This window comes from Myotis daubentonii, chromosome 2 (assembly GCF_963259705.1).
Source record: "Myotis daubentonii chromosome 2, mMyoDau2.1, whole genome shotgun sequence".
Taxonomy (NCBI): domain Eukaryota; kingdom Metazoa; phylum Chordata; class Mammalia; order Chiroptera; family Vespertilionidae; genus Myotis; species Myotis daubentonii.
Window position 1 is genome coordinate 53,281,117 of NC_081841.1, and position 18,634 is coordinate 53,299,750.

Here is an 18,634-nt window from a genome sequence, read left to right on the forward strand (position 1 = left end):
ATTCACAGGAAGGGCAAAGTGCATGTCTTCCAGGGGCGTACCTGTGCAGGGGGCATCCCATCTCCAGAGCCAGGTCCACGGAGCACACGCAGCCCCATCCTGGGCCTCACACTGGTCCACATGTCCCAGTGAGCAAGCTGCCCGCGGCTGCCCCCACCTCAGCCCTGTCCCCAGCCCTGTGTACTAGAAAGGACTCCTGTGTCCTGGCCATGCTGATAAATATGGAAACTCCATCTTTATTGGTTGTATAAACATCTCTGTCTGTACATACATTTCATACATCATAGTGCAGGGACTGAAGGGAGGGCCCACGGGGCAGCCCCAGCAGCACAACAGCTACCCCCCCTTTCCCCAAAGCCCTATCCGCTCTGTGCAAACCAAGGCCAACAGCTTCTGCTCCCGCTTCCTCCCAGGAGAAGTCACTGTTTGGAGAGGGGGTCAGAGGTCAAGGGGCTAGGAGACGAGGTCTTGGTGGGGGAAGACACGCATAAGTGCTAGAATCAAACACTGAAGCAAAACAGACAAGTGGCACAGGCAGCAAGCAGGGGAGGAAGGGGAGAGGAGTCCGGCTGCCCTCGGGGACCCCCGTGAGGGCATTGGAGTCTGCCTCTCTACCACAGGAGAGACATGCAGCCTGCATCCCAGGGAACTAGACACAAGGGGACCACTGGTAGACGAAGGATGGCACAAAGGCCTGTCTCTGCCCCGACCTGACAGCCCCTCTCTCACCATTAAACACCCATTTATGTGTGTCCAGCTGGGGGAGCCGGAGGCTGATTCTCTGTGGAATCTGGTGCCTGAACAGGTGGTGAGGGAGGAAGCGGTGCTCAGGAGAAAGGACAGAGACTCTAGGGACAGCAGTGAGTGGAAGGAGAGAGGGCCCCCGGCCCAGCCAGGGGGGTGATAGCAGCAACTGATTCCCATGATGAGGACAGGGAACAAAAAAGAAGAAATGCAAAAAGAAATACTGTGGGGAATAGGGGAGGGGCTGTCTGCTCCACCCTCTGCGGAGCCTCAGGCCCAAGCAGCCGCTGAGGCAGGGTGCTCACTCCTCTCCGCCCACATGGGCCAGCGGGGACAGTGGGACATGGAACCCCTGACCAAAGCGAGTGGGACCCACCGACAGAACACTATATTTGGGTCTGCCCCTGTCCAACCAGGGACTAGGGCCCAGGGACTGATGATAGGGGTGGCACTGGGTCAGAAATATGGGCTTGGCAGGGGCCTAACCTAGTAGGGGCAGAGTGACTATACCCTTGGGGCCTCAGGTAAAGAAATCCTCAGGGAAGTCAGGAACTGGGTACCCGGTCCTGTAAAGGGGCAGGAGAGAGAGAAGGGGCCGGTGTGTGAGAAAATGCCTAGCCACTCAAGGGGTGCAGGTCCACTTTGACTTTCTCGCCACAGCTCAGCATTCCGATGGTGGGGAAGAAGCCCCCAGCGGGTACAACAGCATCCTTCTTCCCAATGATCTTGCCATTCCGAGTAAAGAACACCTGAGGGTGGGGTGGGGAGAAGAATGGAGCAGGCAGCTCCGGCCTCTTCTCTGATGTACCAGCTAGCTACACAGGACTGAACCCCACTCACTCCCAATCCCAGCATCGCTGGCGGAGAGACTTGGGTGATGCACGAAGTGACCACAAGAGGGCGCCCTAAGGCTGGAAACCAAGTCTCTCGGCAACTCGGCACTCCCAATGCCTCAGAACATGAACACACCCACAGCAAGGCCAGGCCTTCCCTCTTCCCTACCCCGGCTCCACTTTCTATTCCCAACAATACCAGCCCTTGCCCAGGCCCAAGAACCCTAGTCCAACCCCAAACCTTCCACACTCACCACCACCTTCTTGCCCTCATGCTCCTGCTCTATCTCTTCCCCATCTTCTTCCTCTTCTTCTTCCTCCTCTTCCTCTTCCCCTTCCTGGTGCAGGTACATAACATTCCGGACATTCCGGACGGCTCGGGCAGTCGGGGACAGAATCACTGTGTCACAACTGTCATCACTGTCACCTAGAAGACCAGAAAACCTGAGCTGCTGGAGTACTGCCCCCGCCCTCCACCTGACCAGCCTGGTTGGCCCCACCCCACTCACCCTCACTGTCCAGAATGTAGTCCCGCGGGAACATGATCCCACAGCCCATAATGTCCCCTTTGTAACAGCGTGGCCCAAAGGGGTCCCCCACACCGCTGCCATGGAAGATCTTCCCATCATCTGTTGGGAGGGGAGAGAGCATACAGTGAAGGAGGGGCTGACACTCCCCGCCCAAGCAGCCCCTGCTTGAAGTTGACGTTTCCCTACCCCATCTCTCTGGCCCAGAGGAAGGGAGAAGACAGGTGAAACAAAGATGTAGAGACAGAAGCGGGAAGAGGGCTCCAGATTAAAAAATAGAAAGAGTCCAGCCAGTGTGGCTCAGGGTTGAGCGTTGACCTATGAACCAGGTCATGGTTCAATTCCCAGTCAGGGCACGTGCCCAAGTTGCGGGCTTGATCCCCAGTAGGGGGTTTGTAATGATTCTCTCTCGTCATTGATGTTTCTATCTCTCTCCCTCTCCCTTCCTCTCTGAAATCAATAAAAATATATTAAATATATATAGAGAGAGAGACAATGAGGGCCCACTTCAAGAGCTAAGGGGGAGAATCCTCAGGGAGCTGGTCAGAGAGGGGAGGGGAGCCAGGGAGGGGGGAGGTGGGACCAGGAACTCACGGTTTGTTCTTTCTAAAGAAAGGCCCAAAGGAAGTCAAGCTGACCAAAAAAAGAAAATGCAGAATCTGCAGGAAGGGCACAGAGGGAGCCAACTCAGAGGCCTGGAATGTCCAGCTTGGGCCCAGATCCCCGCCCTTGCTCTGCTCCCCGGGCTTGGAGGGCTTGGAGGAAAAACAGATGAGGAGAAAGCAGCTTTGGAAGGAAAGCAGATGACGGCAGGGAAAAGCTCTCCAGCCAGATGCTGGAGGAGAGGCCACTTGTGAGGGGTCAGGAAAATGGATGTCCCCGAGTCTCTACATCTCCCACAACCCCAGCTTCCCCAGGGCAGCCCCTGCTCACCTGCATGGTAAGCCACAGACCCTCTGCTCCAGCCAGGGTGCCTGTTCTTGGGATAATCCTGCGGAAAAAAGAAAACCTGTGGTACAATGCACAAAAGAGGACAGGAGGGAGTAGCATCTGAACCTCCCGTCTTCTGGAATAGGCTACAACCCAGACGGCTGCTCACCACCCCTGCAGCCTCACCCCTTCAAGAGCTTGAGGTTGCAGGGGAAGCAGAGAAGGTAAGAGGGGTTCTTGGCTTTCCTGGCCTGGGCTGCAAGCTGTGCCCACCCCACACCCAGGGCTCAGTGTGTGTGATACAGTCACAACACTCTCAGGTCCTAGGTCACTTGGGGTCTGTACCCTTACACAGCAGACACACACAACCAGGCTCTGTCCCCGGTTAAGACCTGCCCTCTGCAACCTGGCCCCTAGATTTCCCAAGATCCCCCAGACCCACCCCAAAAGCCCGAGCTGAGCGGCTCCACAGGCAAAAGCAGCACTAGTGCCCACCTTCCGGGCCAGCCCCAAGGCGATGTAGCATTTCTCTCCAGGGTCTACGATCTCCACCTCGAAGTAGTGGCTCCGCGTGCTCAGTGGGTGCCGGGCCTGGGCCAGCCCTACATCAACGATGCTCTTGCCCTTGCCCAAGTACTCCAGCAGCTGTGGGGAAGAGTCGGGGGGAAGGTAAGGAGGCAGGCTGACACCGCCCTGGAAACCGGGTCCCAAGGCCATCTGGGGACCAGTTTCCTAATGCTGCACCTGCCTGCCTACTGAGCCTTGTTTTGCGGGAGATAGAGAGAGCTGCACAGCAATCCAGATGGCTGAGCGCTGGGAGCCACACTAGGCCACTAGTACATCATCACTGCCCTGAATAACCCTGCTGGGAAAGGCACACCCAGGGCCCCTGAACAAGAGAAAAGGCGAAGTGAAGACGAGGTCAGAGGGGACCTGACCACTTTCATAGAGGGCCTCACGGGGACAGGTAAGGTGCCAACTCTAGATGTTTGGGGGAGAGGAGGGAAGCTCAGAAGCCAATTCCGTCTGGGATGGAACTGAAATGATTTCTCAAGGTTTTTGTTTTACTTGACTTCAAACAAAGCTGTTTGTAGCTGGGGTCAGGGAGGTGCCGAGGGGAGCCAGAACTCAGGAGGACAGCTCTACTCCTTCATTTAATGTGAGGGAGGGGAGCAGCAGAACAAAGCTAGGAAGGCAAGATTTCCGGTTCCCGGCCCCTCGTGGCTCTTTGAAGCTGGAGGAGAGGTGTGGAGAGGGGACGAGAGGGGACATGAATGTAGGGCTTTTGGGGCGCTTCAGTCCACAATGGTCCTGACTGGGCATGATGGGGCGGCAACCCCCAATCTGGGAGGATTTATTTATCAGTTGTCATGGTAATAACAGAACTATGACTCAACCCCATTCCCTCTTTTCCCGCCTTCAGCACCACCTGGGATTCCTTAAATCCCCTTTTAATTAGCCAAACTGCCCCTTAAGACTTTATTCTACCTTCCCACCTTGCAGCCCTGAAGAATACACATTCCCTGGCGACCTCCTTCACAGGTTCCTGGAAGCCTTGGGACACTGCCCTCTCACCCCACCAAAGAGCACCTGCCTGAACAGGAAAGGAACTATGTCACCCACACCTACAAGGAAGCCTGTCTTCAGCACCCCTTCAGAGAGGAAATACAGGGACTTGGTCCCCTTCTCAGCTCTGGATTCCCAAAGCCCTGCCACCTCAAGCCCATCCTCCCTTCCTCGCCAAAGAGAACTGGAGGCGGGGGTGGGGGCGGGTTCAGCATAAAAGCCAGAGGTGTACAGACCACCTAAATCCACACCCGGCTGACTCTTCTCTCCTTCCTGCAGCCAGGGCCTCACACATCTCGGGTTACACCGGCTCTTTTCTATTCCACTCCTGGCCCAGGCTTCCCCATACATCGCACTGCTCTTTTTCATCAGAGAGGGGTACCTTGCACCACACTCTGAACTTCTAGACACTGCTTAAGACCACACTGTTTAGATTCTGTTTACGGGCCTCTGCGAGTTCTCTGCTCGGCCTGGGCCCTGCTCTGCACCTCTCCCCATAAGCCGGAAGGGTTGTAGCTTGATGCGCACTAACTGAGCCGCCCCCGACCACCCTCCACCCAGCACTGCAGAACTGGGTGGAGACCCACAGCTGCCCTTGACCCGCTCCACCCAACTGGCCTCAGCATAGGAAACAAAGAGTTCTCCACTCCAGGGCCTAGAGACAGCGGATCCAGACCCTGATCCTGGGGAAGCCGCCCGACCGTTCTCTCTAGCTCAGCCCTGAGAAGAGCAGCACTGCGGTTCCGTCTGTGGATGGGATGGGGATGCTTCTTTAAGCCAAAAGGCCAGGAAGATGAAACACGCTAACACGGGACTCTAAAACCCACTCCCCACGCCACAGAGCAGTTCAGGCAGACTGCTGATGGCCTGCAAGACTAGATCCCTGCACAATCTGCCCTCCTCAAGAGAGGAGCCACCCACCCCTCAGGTCAGAAGCCACCCCAATTCATCTGGTCCTGCTGGATCCACTCACCTGCTCCTGGGCAAAGTCCCCCTAATCTTTCCAGAACCTTCTCAGAGAACTTAAGGGATGGAGTGAGGGCAAGTTTGGCCTCCCTGACAGATCCTTGCTTCAATGCACTCCTCCCCTCCTTAGACTAGGGCTATTAGGCACCTAGAGGAGAATCTTAGTTGCTAGAAGCCTGATGCTGGTCCCTTAATCTGTGCCTCAGATGCCCCTTAGTTTGAAAGAGAATCAATCAGACCGGGGTTCATATCCTAACTCCTATTACTTATTAGCCACTAACCTTGAGCATTTCTTAAAGCCTAAATTTCTTCATCAGTAAAATCAGGACCTCTAAAAATAGGTGAGAAGACGAAATTAAGTGTCAAGTGCTTAGCACAGAGCCTGACACCCAGTAGGTGATCAATACACATTTCTGCCTTTCCATAAATCAGAAATGGGGGTTATACTGGAACAGGCCAACATATCAGTGCTCCCTAAACATTGTCACCCCAAAGCTACAGCAGACTGGAAATGCCCATCACAAATTAGGAAATGATTTTTCATCTCAGCCTTTATGTCCAACGGGAACAGTCCCTTAGGCTCCCAGCACTAAGTACTGTTTCCCCAAGACAAATGACCACTTCCCAGATGACTCTACCCCAACTGACCAACTGTCCTCCCCGGTGTTTCTCTTCAGGCAGTGCCCAATCTGCAGGAATGTTCCTCTGTATCTTTGGTGGAGGTAGAGTGAACCCTTTCCTTGGGGCTCTCACACCCCCTGCCTCTTATGTGTCCCTCCAAACACAACCAAAGCCTTGAGAGGCCAAATAGGTGGACTCAATGCCAGAGTGGAGGCTGCAGACCAGAGCGTAGACAGCCGACTGCACTCCCCCTCTCCTTGTACCAGCAGCACTTCTCAGCCTGTGCTCTCCTACTGGTATCTGCCCTCCTCTTGCCAGCGGAAGCCCTAATCCCTCTTGACAGGAGCAACCAAAGGCTCAGTGCCCTGAGGGCCTAGAGGCAGCTGAAACAGGAACCAAGAACATGCTCCCCACCAGCCAGCTCAGGCCCTAACACGGTCTCCCCCTAAGTTGGGGCCATGAAGGGCCCCTGGGAGGGTGAGGCCTCATTCACCCCCTTTGTGTACCAAAGCTGTTGCCCCGTCACTAAGGAGTTGTCAGAGGAGCTCTGACTAGAAAACAAAGACAGAATGAGTCTAATCTCCAAGCTTTACCAACCGTATCCCCCATCCTCCACTCATTAGCTTATTGTGCAAGGCCTTGGGGCATGGATGAGGTGAGGGGCAACACCCCCACTCCTGAGCAATGCAGCAGCAACACTCCAACACCCTCAGAGTTCCAGGAAGGGGGACTCTTTCAGAGGGGAAACTGAGGCCACTGGAAGCAGGGGAAGAATTCCACTCAAGAAAGAGCCAGGCCGAAACCGGTTTGGCTCAGTGGATAGAGCGTCGGCCTGCGGACTGAAGGGTCCCAGGTTCGATTCCGGTCAAGGGCATTACCTGGGTTGCGGGCATATCCCCAGTGGGAGATGTGCAGGAGGCAGCTGATCGATGTTTCTCTCTCATCGATGTTTCTAACTCTCTATCTCTCTCCCTTCCTCTCTGTAAAAAATCAATAAAATATATATTTTTTAAAAAAAAGAAAGAAAGAAAGAAAGAGCCAGGTCTTGGCCGGTGTGGCTCAGTTGGTTAGGCATTGTCAGGGAATTGTCTGTGCACCGAAAGTTTTGCTGGTTTGATTCCCAGTCAGGGTACATGCCCAGGTTGCAGGTTCAATCCTCGGTAGGGGGCATGCTGGAGGCAGCTGATTAATGTTTCACTCTCACATCAATGTCTCTCTCTCCCTCTCCCTTCCTCTCTCTCTAAAAATCAATTAAAAAAATTTTAAAAAAAATAAAGAGCCAGGTCTGACTAATATAGACACTCAGATTAAGCAAACATGACTGAAAATTAGCACCTGTTGAATCTAGGTAGTGGGTATATGAGTGTTCACTGTACTGTTTTTTCAACTTTTCTGTATGTTTAAAATTTTTCATAATGAATGTAGGAGAGAAAAAAAGTCAGAGATTGAATTTGCTTTTCTTTATGGGAAGAATCAGTGAGACGGGAGAAGAAAGGATGATTGAGATTCCAAAACTGAGAAAAAGGCTAGGAATAAAAGAATTCCAAGGCAACCAAATAAACTCACCCAGGAGGGCCTTGGCTGAAGGACAAGAGAATCCCTGGGAAGTAGGAATTGAGGCCCAGGAACTCCAGATTCATTTTAGGAGAAGGGGGCAGGAAGAAGGGAGATGAGTGGCGACAGGAGAGCGGACTTGGACAGAAGGTAACGGCACATAGTAGACAGTGGAAAGGCAGTGGGTAGGGGTCAAAGAATGAATATCTGGGCTTAGTTTTGTCACTAATTCACTTTTTTTAAAAGTTTAAATATATTTTTATTGATTTCAGAGATGAAGGGAGAGAGAGAGAGAGAGAGAGAGAGAGAGAGAGAGAGAGAGAGAAACATCAATGGTGAGAGAGAATCATTGATCAACTGCCTCCCACACACCCCACACTGGAGATCGAGCCCACAACCCAGGCATGTGCCCTGACTGGAATCGAACCGTGACCTCCTGATTCATAGGGAGATGCTCAACCACTGAGCCTGAGCCACACTGGCCAGGTACAAATTCACTTTTTGACATTTGAACAAGTCTCTTCACTTCTCTGGGACTGTTTTTGCATCAATAGCATAACGTGATATTTGAGGATGAGTGGCTGTCACAATGTCCAGAGGCAGAGATGCTAAGCATCCTGTCCATCCAGGAAGTGTCTCACCTAAAATGCCCAACAGCCTTCGTACTAAGAAACCCTGGACTAGATGGCACCAAAGCCTCTCCCAAATCTTTATGGTTCTAAAGGGTGCTCTCCTGGGAACATCACCCAGGGCAGGATAAACAAGCTTCAACACAGCAAAGGTAAGGGCTCCCCAGAGAGGGGAATGATAAAACAGGAGAGGCAAAGAGGAGAAAGAGCCATGCTGAACACAGAAATAGGAGGCACAGGCATGGTCCAAATGACCTCTCCTAGGCTCCTCTAGATGGCACAACTTTGATTGCTGGATCAGAAAGTCAGTGCATGATGACAAAAGGGAGGGGATGAAAAGACAAGTGGGATGGGAGGCCCAGGGAATGAAAGAAACTGGGTAAATCACCCTTATTTGAAAGATGGGGCAGTGGGCAAGATTGGAATAAAGGCACATTTCCTTCAGGAGACACATGCCCAATCTGCCCCAGAGGAGCAAGTGTCCAGGGAGTAGTGTGCCCGCCCTGCTAGCTGTTAGAAGCTGGAGTGAGGGTCTGAAAAAAAGAGCCAAACTTACCAGCTTACGTCTAAGAAAGAAAAAAGTTCTTCAACTCATGGCCTGAGGGTGTTGGGGGAAGGGCAGAGAGGAATGAAGGCTATTTATAAATGTCTACAGGATTCTGCATCAATTAGGACAGATTGCCTGGGAGGAGCCGGGAACGGAGTGGGGACAGGTCCAGGCAGGGAAAGGATGCCAGGAAACACTCCTGAGGGGAGGTCAAGGACGAGAGCGGGGACACAGCCCTGGCTCAGTCCCAAGTTCAACTCTGTAGATGTTGTCAAAATGGTGGTGGAAGTGGAAAAGAAAGAGAAGAGACAATGGTCTAGGAGTGGACACCGGAGGCCTCCTGACTCACAGCCACTGCAGTCCTTGAACCCTCGTGTCAGAAGGGGGTGCAGAGTGTCCGAAGCAACAGGACGACACACTTTCTGCCATTTTCCTTGAGTTTAACTCACCTTGAACTCCAGAAGGGCGGGAGGGGGGGCCTTGCTCATAATCCACTCCCACTCCCAACCCCCCCACTGCTTCTGTTTTGCTATCAAAGGCTGATTTGAAAACAGCCTGGGTTGGGGTGAGAAGGCCAGAGGATGGAGAAAAGGTTGAACTGGGAGCAAGGGGGCAGCAGAGGGACAATTCGAAGTGGGAGGTCTGTACAGTCCACTAGAGACCAGGGCCAGACCCCGACTCAGCATCCATTCACTCCCAACCCAGCATGAGGTACTGAGTGTAGATGTGAAGGTGCATAAACGTCCCAAGAAAATTTAAAATCCAGGAAAAGACTAAAGCAGGCATGACAAGATGTATAAAAAAAGCAAGCTGTGACATGTCAAGGATCCTCACTGACCTTTCTATGCCTCTAGTCTCACCCTCTATAAAATGTAGAGGGAAGACAGAAGAGATTGACATTGGCGCTTACTCAAAATGATCTCAAAGAACCTTTCCACATGAGCAGGGCTTGTGACCACACTTGCCCCACAGGAGTGAATGGAAAGCCTGGGGAGCTAAGCTGTGATCAAGCCCCACGGGGGAGCCAGGCCTCCTGCCTCCCAATCAGGCCCAGCCTCTCAAAGGCAGGTGTGCAGGGCAGCAGGGCTCACCAGGTGTCAAAGGAACCAAAGAAGACAAAGGAGAACTACTACTTGTTCCGAGAGTAAAGCTCTCAAATGAAGGGGATGGGAAGAAAGCGAATCCGTGCTAAGAAGAAAACAGATTAAAAAAATCATGTCAAGATTCCCCCAGGCTATCCTGCCAAAATTCCCATTTTCCAAAACCTTACAAAAGACACTGTCCTCACCCCCAATTCGAAGCAATTCAGACGTGCTTATGTGGCCCACAGGTGTCCTGCCCAGCCCTCCCACCCACCCCCACTGTCCCTTACTCACAGTTCCACAGACTCTGACATCGTGCAGCCGGCCCCATTCGTCCTCATAACTGTCCACCATCATGACACTGTCATCCTCGCGGCCCAGCTCAGCGTTGAGGTGCAGCCGTACCTCCTCCCCCAGGGAGTGCATGCCCACTGCTGGGAACAGCCCGTCTGGGGACATGGGCATGATGGTGGAGCCCACCTGCAGTGGGGGAGGGAGGGAGCTGCCATCAGGCTCACTTCTGCAGAGCTCATCTAATTCTTACAGGCTACTTTTGAGATGATGCAAAAAAAAACTATCACACACACTGACAGAAAAACACAAGTGTCGAAAAAAATGTAAAGCTGCTAAGTACTCCTAGCCGAGCAAGGTATGCACAGAGCTAGAAGGCAAACACAAGGCTCTCAACTTGCTGCCAAATACGTTTGGTATGAGTGCGTGTGCTCTGAGGCAGGAAAGCGCTGAGGCCTAGGTGCTGAGGGAATAGGACTTCTCAGCCTGGGCCTGAGGAAGCAATTTTCCCAGGGTGGGGTTCAGAGCTGGTGGCTCTCCCTGCTGTGTGCGTTATCCCGTCTTTTCCCTACTACTAGTCTCTCTCGGAAGAAAGGGAAGGAGAAGTGAAACAAAGAAAATAAACACAGAAAGGACATATCCTCGAAAGTATTCAAGTCAAAAACCCAAAGAGGACCTCCAGCTTATGTAGCCAGGCCATAATCTTCTCTTCTTTGTTCCTGCTCAAAACCCTCCCCCAATTGTGTCCCCCACAATTTCTGCTCATCCTCCATTGCACTAACTGCCCCTCTGCATCTTTCATCTGGGTAATGCCCCAGCTACACCTGGGCAGGGAAGTGTCTTCTCCTACACGCAGGAGACTTCAGGAGAACCTGAGGCTGGACTGAAGGAGATGGGAACTGAGCCTGTGGGTCCCTGGGCAAGCGCCAGCCAGCAGACTCTTATCACTCCCACAAATTCTCACACAGCTCCAAACTGCTTAAAACCAACCTGGGATTTCCACTTACCCGCTTCCCATTTTTGGTGAAGAAGATCTGAGCAGTCTGCACATCAAAGGACACAGGCTCAATACCGCAGCCAATCCGGTCCCCGGAGTTGCACTTTGATCCAAACTGGCGGCCCTTGGCTCGGCCATTGTACAGCCTGTGGACAGAGTAGTGCAGACACAGGGCCTGAGCTGAGCCTCCCAACTTCTCCCCAGTACCAATAGCTGAGGCCTCACCTTGCTGCTCCCAGTCATTCTGTGACGACATCTATCTATGTCCTAGCACAAGCTCCACACTTCCTCTAAGTCTACAAACCTCCAAGAGTAGCCATTAGGCCATCTTCCTGTCCTGATCAGAAAAGTCTATGAAAATACCCCAAGATAGGTGAAGGAATGGCAAAAGCCACTCGGAGGAAGTACTTTATATCTAAGACTAGTGGCCCTGTTGCATGAAATTCGTGCACAGGCAGTGAGGCAGGGAGTCCCTCAGCCCAGCCAGCACCCTCTCCAATCAGGGACCCCTTGGGGTATGTCCGACTGCCTGATCTCACCCCAACTGCCCTCCCCTGCTGGCCTGATCGCCCCTAACTGCCTCTGTCTCGGCCCCCACCACCATGGCTTTGTCTGGAAGGAAGTCAGACATCTGGAAGATGGCCGGTCGACCCAATCTAATTAGCATATTACCCTTTTATTAGTATAGATTCCCTAACCCCCGAATCCATAGGCAGGAGGTTAGGTTCCACAGGAGGCAACTCACTTGCCATCATCAGCATGGTAGGCTACAGAGTCAGGCAACCAGCCAGGCTGGTGATCCAAACTGTAGTACTGAGGGACCAGCCCCACAGCAATGGTGCCTCGGACACCACTGTCCACAATAGACACCTGGAGGGAGGAGAGCAGGGCACAGTTAGCACAGATGGGAAATGGGAGCTGCTGCTCGTGTGGGGAAGGGAGGCTGGACATCAAAGGGGACTGAGGCTCAAAGAGACAACAGACATGGGAATCAGAGGAAAAGACAGGGCACTCAGAGGGGGAACTGGGAGAGTGGGGCCTACTTTACCATGATTACTTAGAAAATAATTTCCAATTAATGGATAGGACACGAAGTAGATGCTGGGCTTGGGTTAACGGGTGGGAAGGGACACGGGTCAAAGTCTACTTAGATGAGGGGCAGGAGAGCAGAAGGGACGGCGTGACAGGACTCCAGGGCACCTATCTCTCAGATTAGGCACCATGCTATCCTGTGCCCTTTCCCCAGCCAACAGGTCAACAGGACAGCTCTGATGGAAAATGAAAAGGCCCAGACTGTGAATCTAGTAAAAAAAAAAAAAAAAAAGGTTCTTGGAGCTTAACAGTCTCACCCCCTGCTCTGCCCACCTCAAAATAATTGCTGTCCTTGGTCAGAGGTCGAGAAGCCACATAGCAGCCAACTTCACCGGAGTTTCCATGGTAACTGAAGGAGGAATGAGTGGGAAGTTTCATTAGCAACCGAGTCCAGGAGTTGGGAGAAGGGCCTCATCTCCAGCCCCCACCCTGCGAAGGCCAGCAGAGAGGAGAATCCATTAGGCCACACTTGAGGACATCTGCACAGACACCATAACAAGATCCTTGAGGTCCTCCCGCTGCCTCCAATCAGGGTCCAACCCACCCTGACCACTGCAAGCCTGGTTTCCTCATTTCCAGGGGGGGACGAAAGCAGAGCCTTCCTTAGCTGCTTACGAGGGGTCTCACAACTGTCTAACCTCAATCCCTCCTGCTGCAGCTCCGGCCCTTTTCCTGTGGCTCTGTCCTCGTGGAGCTGGAGAACGGCTGGCTGGCCTCTATCCTCTGGACCAGAGCCCCTCGCAGACTGGAAGACAGTTATGCAGCCCCCACTCCTCCGCTTTCTTGTTTCCAGGCTACATAGCACTACTCTCTTCCCCCCGTCAATGACAACTTTGTGAGTTAGGCTCGAAAGGAGTCGGGGAAGGGGTACAAGCCCGAAAAGAGAGAGAAAAGAAACACAATCCAAAGGGTTGTCGGGTGGTGAGCAGGGTGCATTACAGAACTGTCCTTCCCCAGACAGGAACTCCTCTGCCTTTGAAATGGCCACTCTTCACCTAAGGCAACGAGACAGAGGAAGGAGACCCCTGGAACCTCTCACCAATCCTCCTCTCGCCACCCACAGGTCTGTCCTCTGCACAAGATGGAGGACCTCACTCTCGGGCGCTTGGGCAACGCCTGAGACGCCCGCCAGCCTCCTGCCTCTCACAGGGCTGCTTCCGATGAGGCCAGGAGAGTGACCCCAGGCACCGGCAGAAGCAACTGCAGGGGGAGCGGCACTGCTCCCCTCAGAAAGGCCGCCACGGTCAACAGCCTTCCCCTCCCAGGGCCGTGCGACCGTCCTCTGCCTCAAAAAGACGCCCGTTTTCAGCTCTCAGATCTGGCACAAGAAGGAACACTTGGAAAACTCCCCCACACTCACCTCAGAGTGTCTCCATCTACAAGAATGTGCTTGAACCTCTCCTGATACCGGAAGGCGCGGACCTCCCGAATCTCCCGGATCCGCCGGCGCCAGTTCAGAAACCGGTAGTGCAGATTGAGGTCATCCATCTTGTTCATGAGAACAAACCTGTGGGTGGGGAGACAGGGGCTGAGGAGGAAGCAGGCCCTCAGCACAGCATCTCCGCCCGGTTCACCAGGAACCTGGGGAGGGCGCTGGACTGGAAGCCAGTTGCCCAGATCGACCTCCACCATCTCCGTCCTCATCCTTTCCTTCGCGAACATTTACAGTTCTCGGTGCTGCAGACACACTGTGTGCGCGACGGTGGGGGACGCCTGCTCTCACAGGGCTCCCACTGCAGTGTAAGGAGGCATGCCCGGGGACAACCAGACGTAACCATGTCAGACAGGGAGGAAAGGCGGCGTGAGGGGATCAGGAACATGGGGTGACCTCCGCCTAAAGAAGGCTCCTCTCTGAGGAGGTGACATCAGAGTTGAGAGGAGAAGGAGCCGGGCACAGGCGGCCAGGACGCAGGCCCTGGGCTGGAAGGGAGCTGGCCTGCAGAGAAATAAAAGGCCAGGGTGGCTGGCGTGTGAGAAACGGGGAAGATGACCCTGGAGGGGGGCGAGGAGGAGGCAGGGGCCGGAGCGAGGCCCTGAGACCATCCTGAGGCGTCGGTAATGTATTCCAAGTGTGATGGGAAACGACAGGGACCTAGGGTTTGCCGGGTCTTAGAGATCAGCCAGGCTGTGGTGGGAGGACTGACGAAAAGAGGAGCGAGGGTGGTGGACGACGAATGGCGAGGTTGTGGCACCAGTTCCGAGGAGAGATGGCAGCCGGGAAGGTGGAGAGGAGCCGGATGATCTGGGTGTTGGAACCACCAATGGTGCTAACACATGAACGAACGAACGAACGAACGAACGAACGAGTGAATGAATGAACGAACGAGTGAATGAACGAACGAACGAGTGAATGAATGAATGAGTGAATGAATGAATGAATGAATTTTTCCTCGAAGCCAAAAGTGAGAAAAGGGTGAGGTGCTTTTCCTATTCCCCAAACCCTGAGACAGGGGTCCCCTCAGGCCTGACAGTGCTTTGCACACAGTAGGTGCTCAGTCAGGGTAGGCCTAGAAGGGTAAGCACCTGCGGGGCGGCCTGTGTCTGCCCTCCCTCTGCCGGGTCTGATCCCCAGAGCCCCACAGCCGAGGCACCGGCCAGCGGCGGCAGCACCAGCCCCGCCTCCACCGCACGGCCCCGTCCCTCCGACGAGACCCGAGGGCACCGCGGCCAGCCTGTCAGTGTGGCGACGCCCAGCCTCCCCCAGCCTGGCACGGGGCGAGGGTCCCGACGGGGTGAGCCTCCGGGCAAGAGCGTCAGGCGCCGCCCTTGACCCCCGCCTCCCGCCTCAGGCCCCGGGGAGACCCGGGATCTCTGGGACCCCGCCCCCGATCCCCGCCTACCGGGGCCGCCGCGTCCTCCTCATCCATAGGCCTCTCAGCGCGCACTCTAGCTCTTCGGCCGTCGCCACCACACACATCCGGGTCCCCGCCCTACCTACTCCCTAAGACCCGCCTTTCACTACCACCCTCGACCAATCCTAAACGACCTAGGACGACAGGCACCTGCAAGAGCCAATTGGAGGGCGCAGTCAGGGTCGGGCGCGGCCCGGTGAACCGGGTACCTAGCGCTGGGTGGGGTTGGCAAACGGCGGTGTCGGGGAGTGGGAGGCGGCGACGTGGCGGCGCGCGCGCAGCGCTGGGCGGTCTGGGCGCTGACGGGGCGGTAGCGGGGTGGCTCCTGGGCGGGCGGAGAAGGTAGAAGCGCACGGATAAATACTTGCCAGTGTTTCCTGAGCCGTGGTCCGCGCAAGATGTGATGCTAAAAGCTTTGCGGGGATTCCTTTTAATATACTCTATAATCTTATGAGATGAATCTTATTACTATCTCTCTCTCTCTCTCTTTTTTTTTTTTTTTTTGGCAAATGAGCCTGAAGGTGGCCTCCATAGTTCGTGGGCTTAATGTAACTATATGCTTTACATTCTCCTGAGCTCTACTATTACCTGCATTATATTCTTCCGAGCTCCATTTCTTGTAACCTTTTGCTCTCTATGGGACATTCCACCCCAGGAGAGAATTTCGAATGCAAAAAGCACAGTGGCATGAAACTTCGGAACGTCCAAACATTTGGAATGTCAGGAACGAAGCAGTCTGGTGTGATAAGAAAGCGAGGTTGGAGTCATAATGTGAAGAGATGAAGGATACAAACATTTATGGAGTACCTTCTAAACGGGTGTTACTGCCATTCTGGGGAGGACTTCCTTGATTTCCTCCCATCACCAAATCCCTTCTCCAAATCGGGAGGTTTTTCCCCTCTGTATCGTCATACTATGTGGTTTGCACCTCATTTATAGCATTTATTACAATCATACTTGTATTATGAAAGTCACCTGTGTGTAGACCTGTCTCTGCTAGCCTGTGAGCTACTTCAGACTCTGGGATTTATCCTATTCTTATAAATAGATACTCCACAAATGTTGAATGAAACAGAAGCCATCATCTCTTACACCATAAACAGTGACCGCTGGCATGCTGGAAATAGGTGTTGATGAAAAACTGAGAACCTAGGTTAGAGCCCCAATTCTGTGATGGGAAGATCAAGGTCTTGGTATTCTTATTTTTTTTTTTTTTTAAGTATTGAAACGTGTTCTCTTAGCTCCCTTCCAGCCCTGAGTTACATAGTTGTGGATAGTTACTCTCCTTAACTTGTCGCCAGCTCCTTCTGTTTCCTTCATTTCTTCCCTTCCACCCCCGCTTCCTGAGCTATGAAAATACTCCAAATGTCAACTCAGCTCTTCCCAAAGGCAGCTAAAGAGTGACCAGCCAGGCAGCTCCCAGAGTCATGTCCATGGTCGTGACGGGGTCTCCTGACTCCCTCCAGAAACTAGCTAGCTAGCCAGGGCCTGAGACAGAGAGAAATGGCGGAAGGTGTTTCTGAAATGTTACTGATGGTTGGTGAGTCTACTCAGGATTTCCTCATCTTCAGGTGCCTTTTGGTGAATCCTCAATCTGTTGACATTCTCAGAACCCAATTAGGATAATTTGTGCTTGCTATCTAAATATATTTGATCTGCCAAACCGGTTTGGCTCAGTGGATAGAGCGTCGGCCTGCGGACTGAAAGGTCCCGGGTTCGATTCCGGTCAAGGGCATGTACCTGGGTTGCGGGCACATCCCCAGTGGGAGGTGTGCAGGAGGCGACTGGTCGATGTTTCTCTCTCATCGAAGTTTCTAGCTCTCTATCCCTCTCCCTTCCTCTCTGTAAAAAATCAATAAAATGTATTTAAAATAAATAAATAAATAAATAAATTTGATTAAACAGCTCTATTGAAGTATAATTGACATATAATCGACCATACATATTTAAGGCATATAATTTGATAACTTTTGTATATACCCATGAAAATATCACCACAATCAAGATAGTGAACATTCCATCACGCCCAAAAGTGTACTCATGCTCCTTTATAATCCCCCCTTTTCATCTGCAGGAAACTACTAATCTGCTTTTGTCATTATTTTAGTTTGCCTTTTCTAGAATTTTATATAAATGGAATCTTACAGCATATGCTCTTGGGGAAGGTATGGCTTCTTTTATTCAGCATAATTTTGGGGGGATTTATTTACATTATTGTATACAGACAGTCCTCGGGTTACGTCGGAATCGACATATGTCATTTCGTGGTTACATCGCCATCTCCCATTTATTTAGAAAAAAAAGTTCCGTCATTTCAACGTATGTACATATGTGCTTTATGTTTTTTTTTTTTAATATATTTTATTGATTTTTTACAGAGAGGAAGGGAGAGAGATAGAGAGCCAGAAACATCGATGAGAGAGAAACATCAATCAGCTGCCTCCTGCACATCCCCCACTGGGGATGTGCCCGCAACCCAGGTACATGCCTTGACCGGAATCGAACCTGGGACCCTTGAGTCCGCAGGCCGACACTCTATCCACTGAGCCAAACCGGTTTCGGCCGCTTTATGTTTTTTTATTATTCATTTACCACAAGTAAAGGTCAGTAATTGTTATCTTTTATTTATTTATTTATTTTTTACTATTTCACTTCATTACTGCTGTGTATGTGCTTCATGTGAGTGACATAGGTGCTTATGTAGGGGAGTTCTGACTTATGGTGAAAATCATGTTACATCGCGCCATAGGAACGGATCTCTGACGTAACCTGAGGACCTACTGTATATGAATAGTTCATTCTATTTTATTGCTGAATAGTATGCCATTGTATGGATATACCACAATTTATCATTCACTTATTGATGAACATTTGGTTGTTTCTAGTTTGGGACAATATTACAAACTAGAGGCCCGGTGCACGAATTTGTGCATGGGTGGGGTCTCTTGGCCTGGCCGGCAATCAGGGCGATCAGGGCGATCAGGGCCATCTCACCCAGTCCTGATAGAGCTTGCCTGGGGGAGGGACCGTGGGAGGTTGGCTGTGGGAGCGCACTGACCACCAGGGGGCAGCTTCTGCATTGAGGGTCTGCCCCATGGTGGTCAGTGCATGTCATAGTGACCGGTCAACCGGTCGTTCGGTCAACCGGGCATAACGGTCGCTTGGGCTTTTATATATATAGATAAGGCTGCACTCCTGTTTGTATAGACATATATTTCATTTTCTGTTGAGTAGATACTTAGGAGTAAATGGCTGGATTACAAGGTAGATGTATACTTAATTTTATACATATATATGTGTGTGTGTGTGTGTGTGTATGTGTGTGTGTGTGTGTGTGTGTGTGTTTATTGATTTCAGAGAGAGGAAGGGAGGGGTAGAGAGAGATAGAAACATCAATGATGAG

The 18,634-nt window shown here is 52.3% G+C and overlaps 1 protein-coding gene across 1 annotated transcript; it reads right to left on the minus strand.

The window, feature by feature from the left end:
- Positions 1–208: 208 nt before the first annotated feature.
- Positions 209–15,350, minus strand: SPRYD3 (SPRY domain containing 3). Its single transcript, XM_059682988.1, has 11 exons — positions 15,220–15,350; positions 13,740–13,886; positions 12,653–12,728; positions 12,033–12,157; positions 11,298–11,433; positions 10,294–10,479; positions 3,530–3,679; positions 3,038–3,095; positions 2,087–2,206; positions 1,832–2,004; positions 209–1,493 (listed from the first exon to the last, which is right to left on the minus strand). The coding sequence occupies exons 1-11, from the start codon at positions 15,294–15,296 to the stop codon at positions 1,359–1,361; spliced, it is 1,383 nt and encodes a 460-aa protein (XP_059538971.1). The 5' UTR covers positions 15,297–15,350; the 3' UTR covers positions 209–1,358.
- Positions 15,351–18,634: the final 3,284 nt, after the last annotated feature.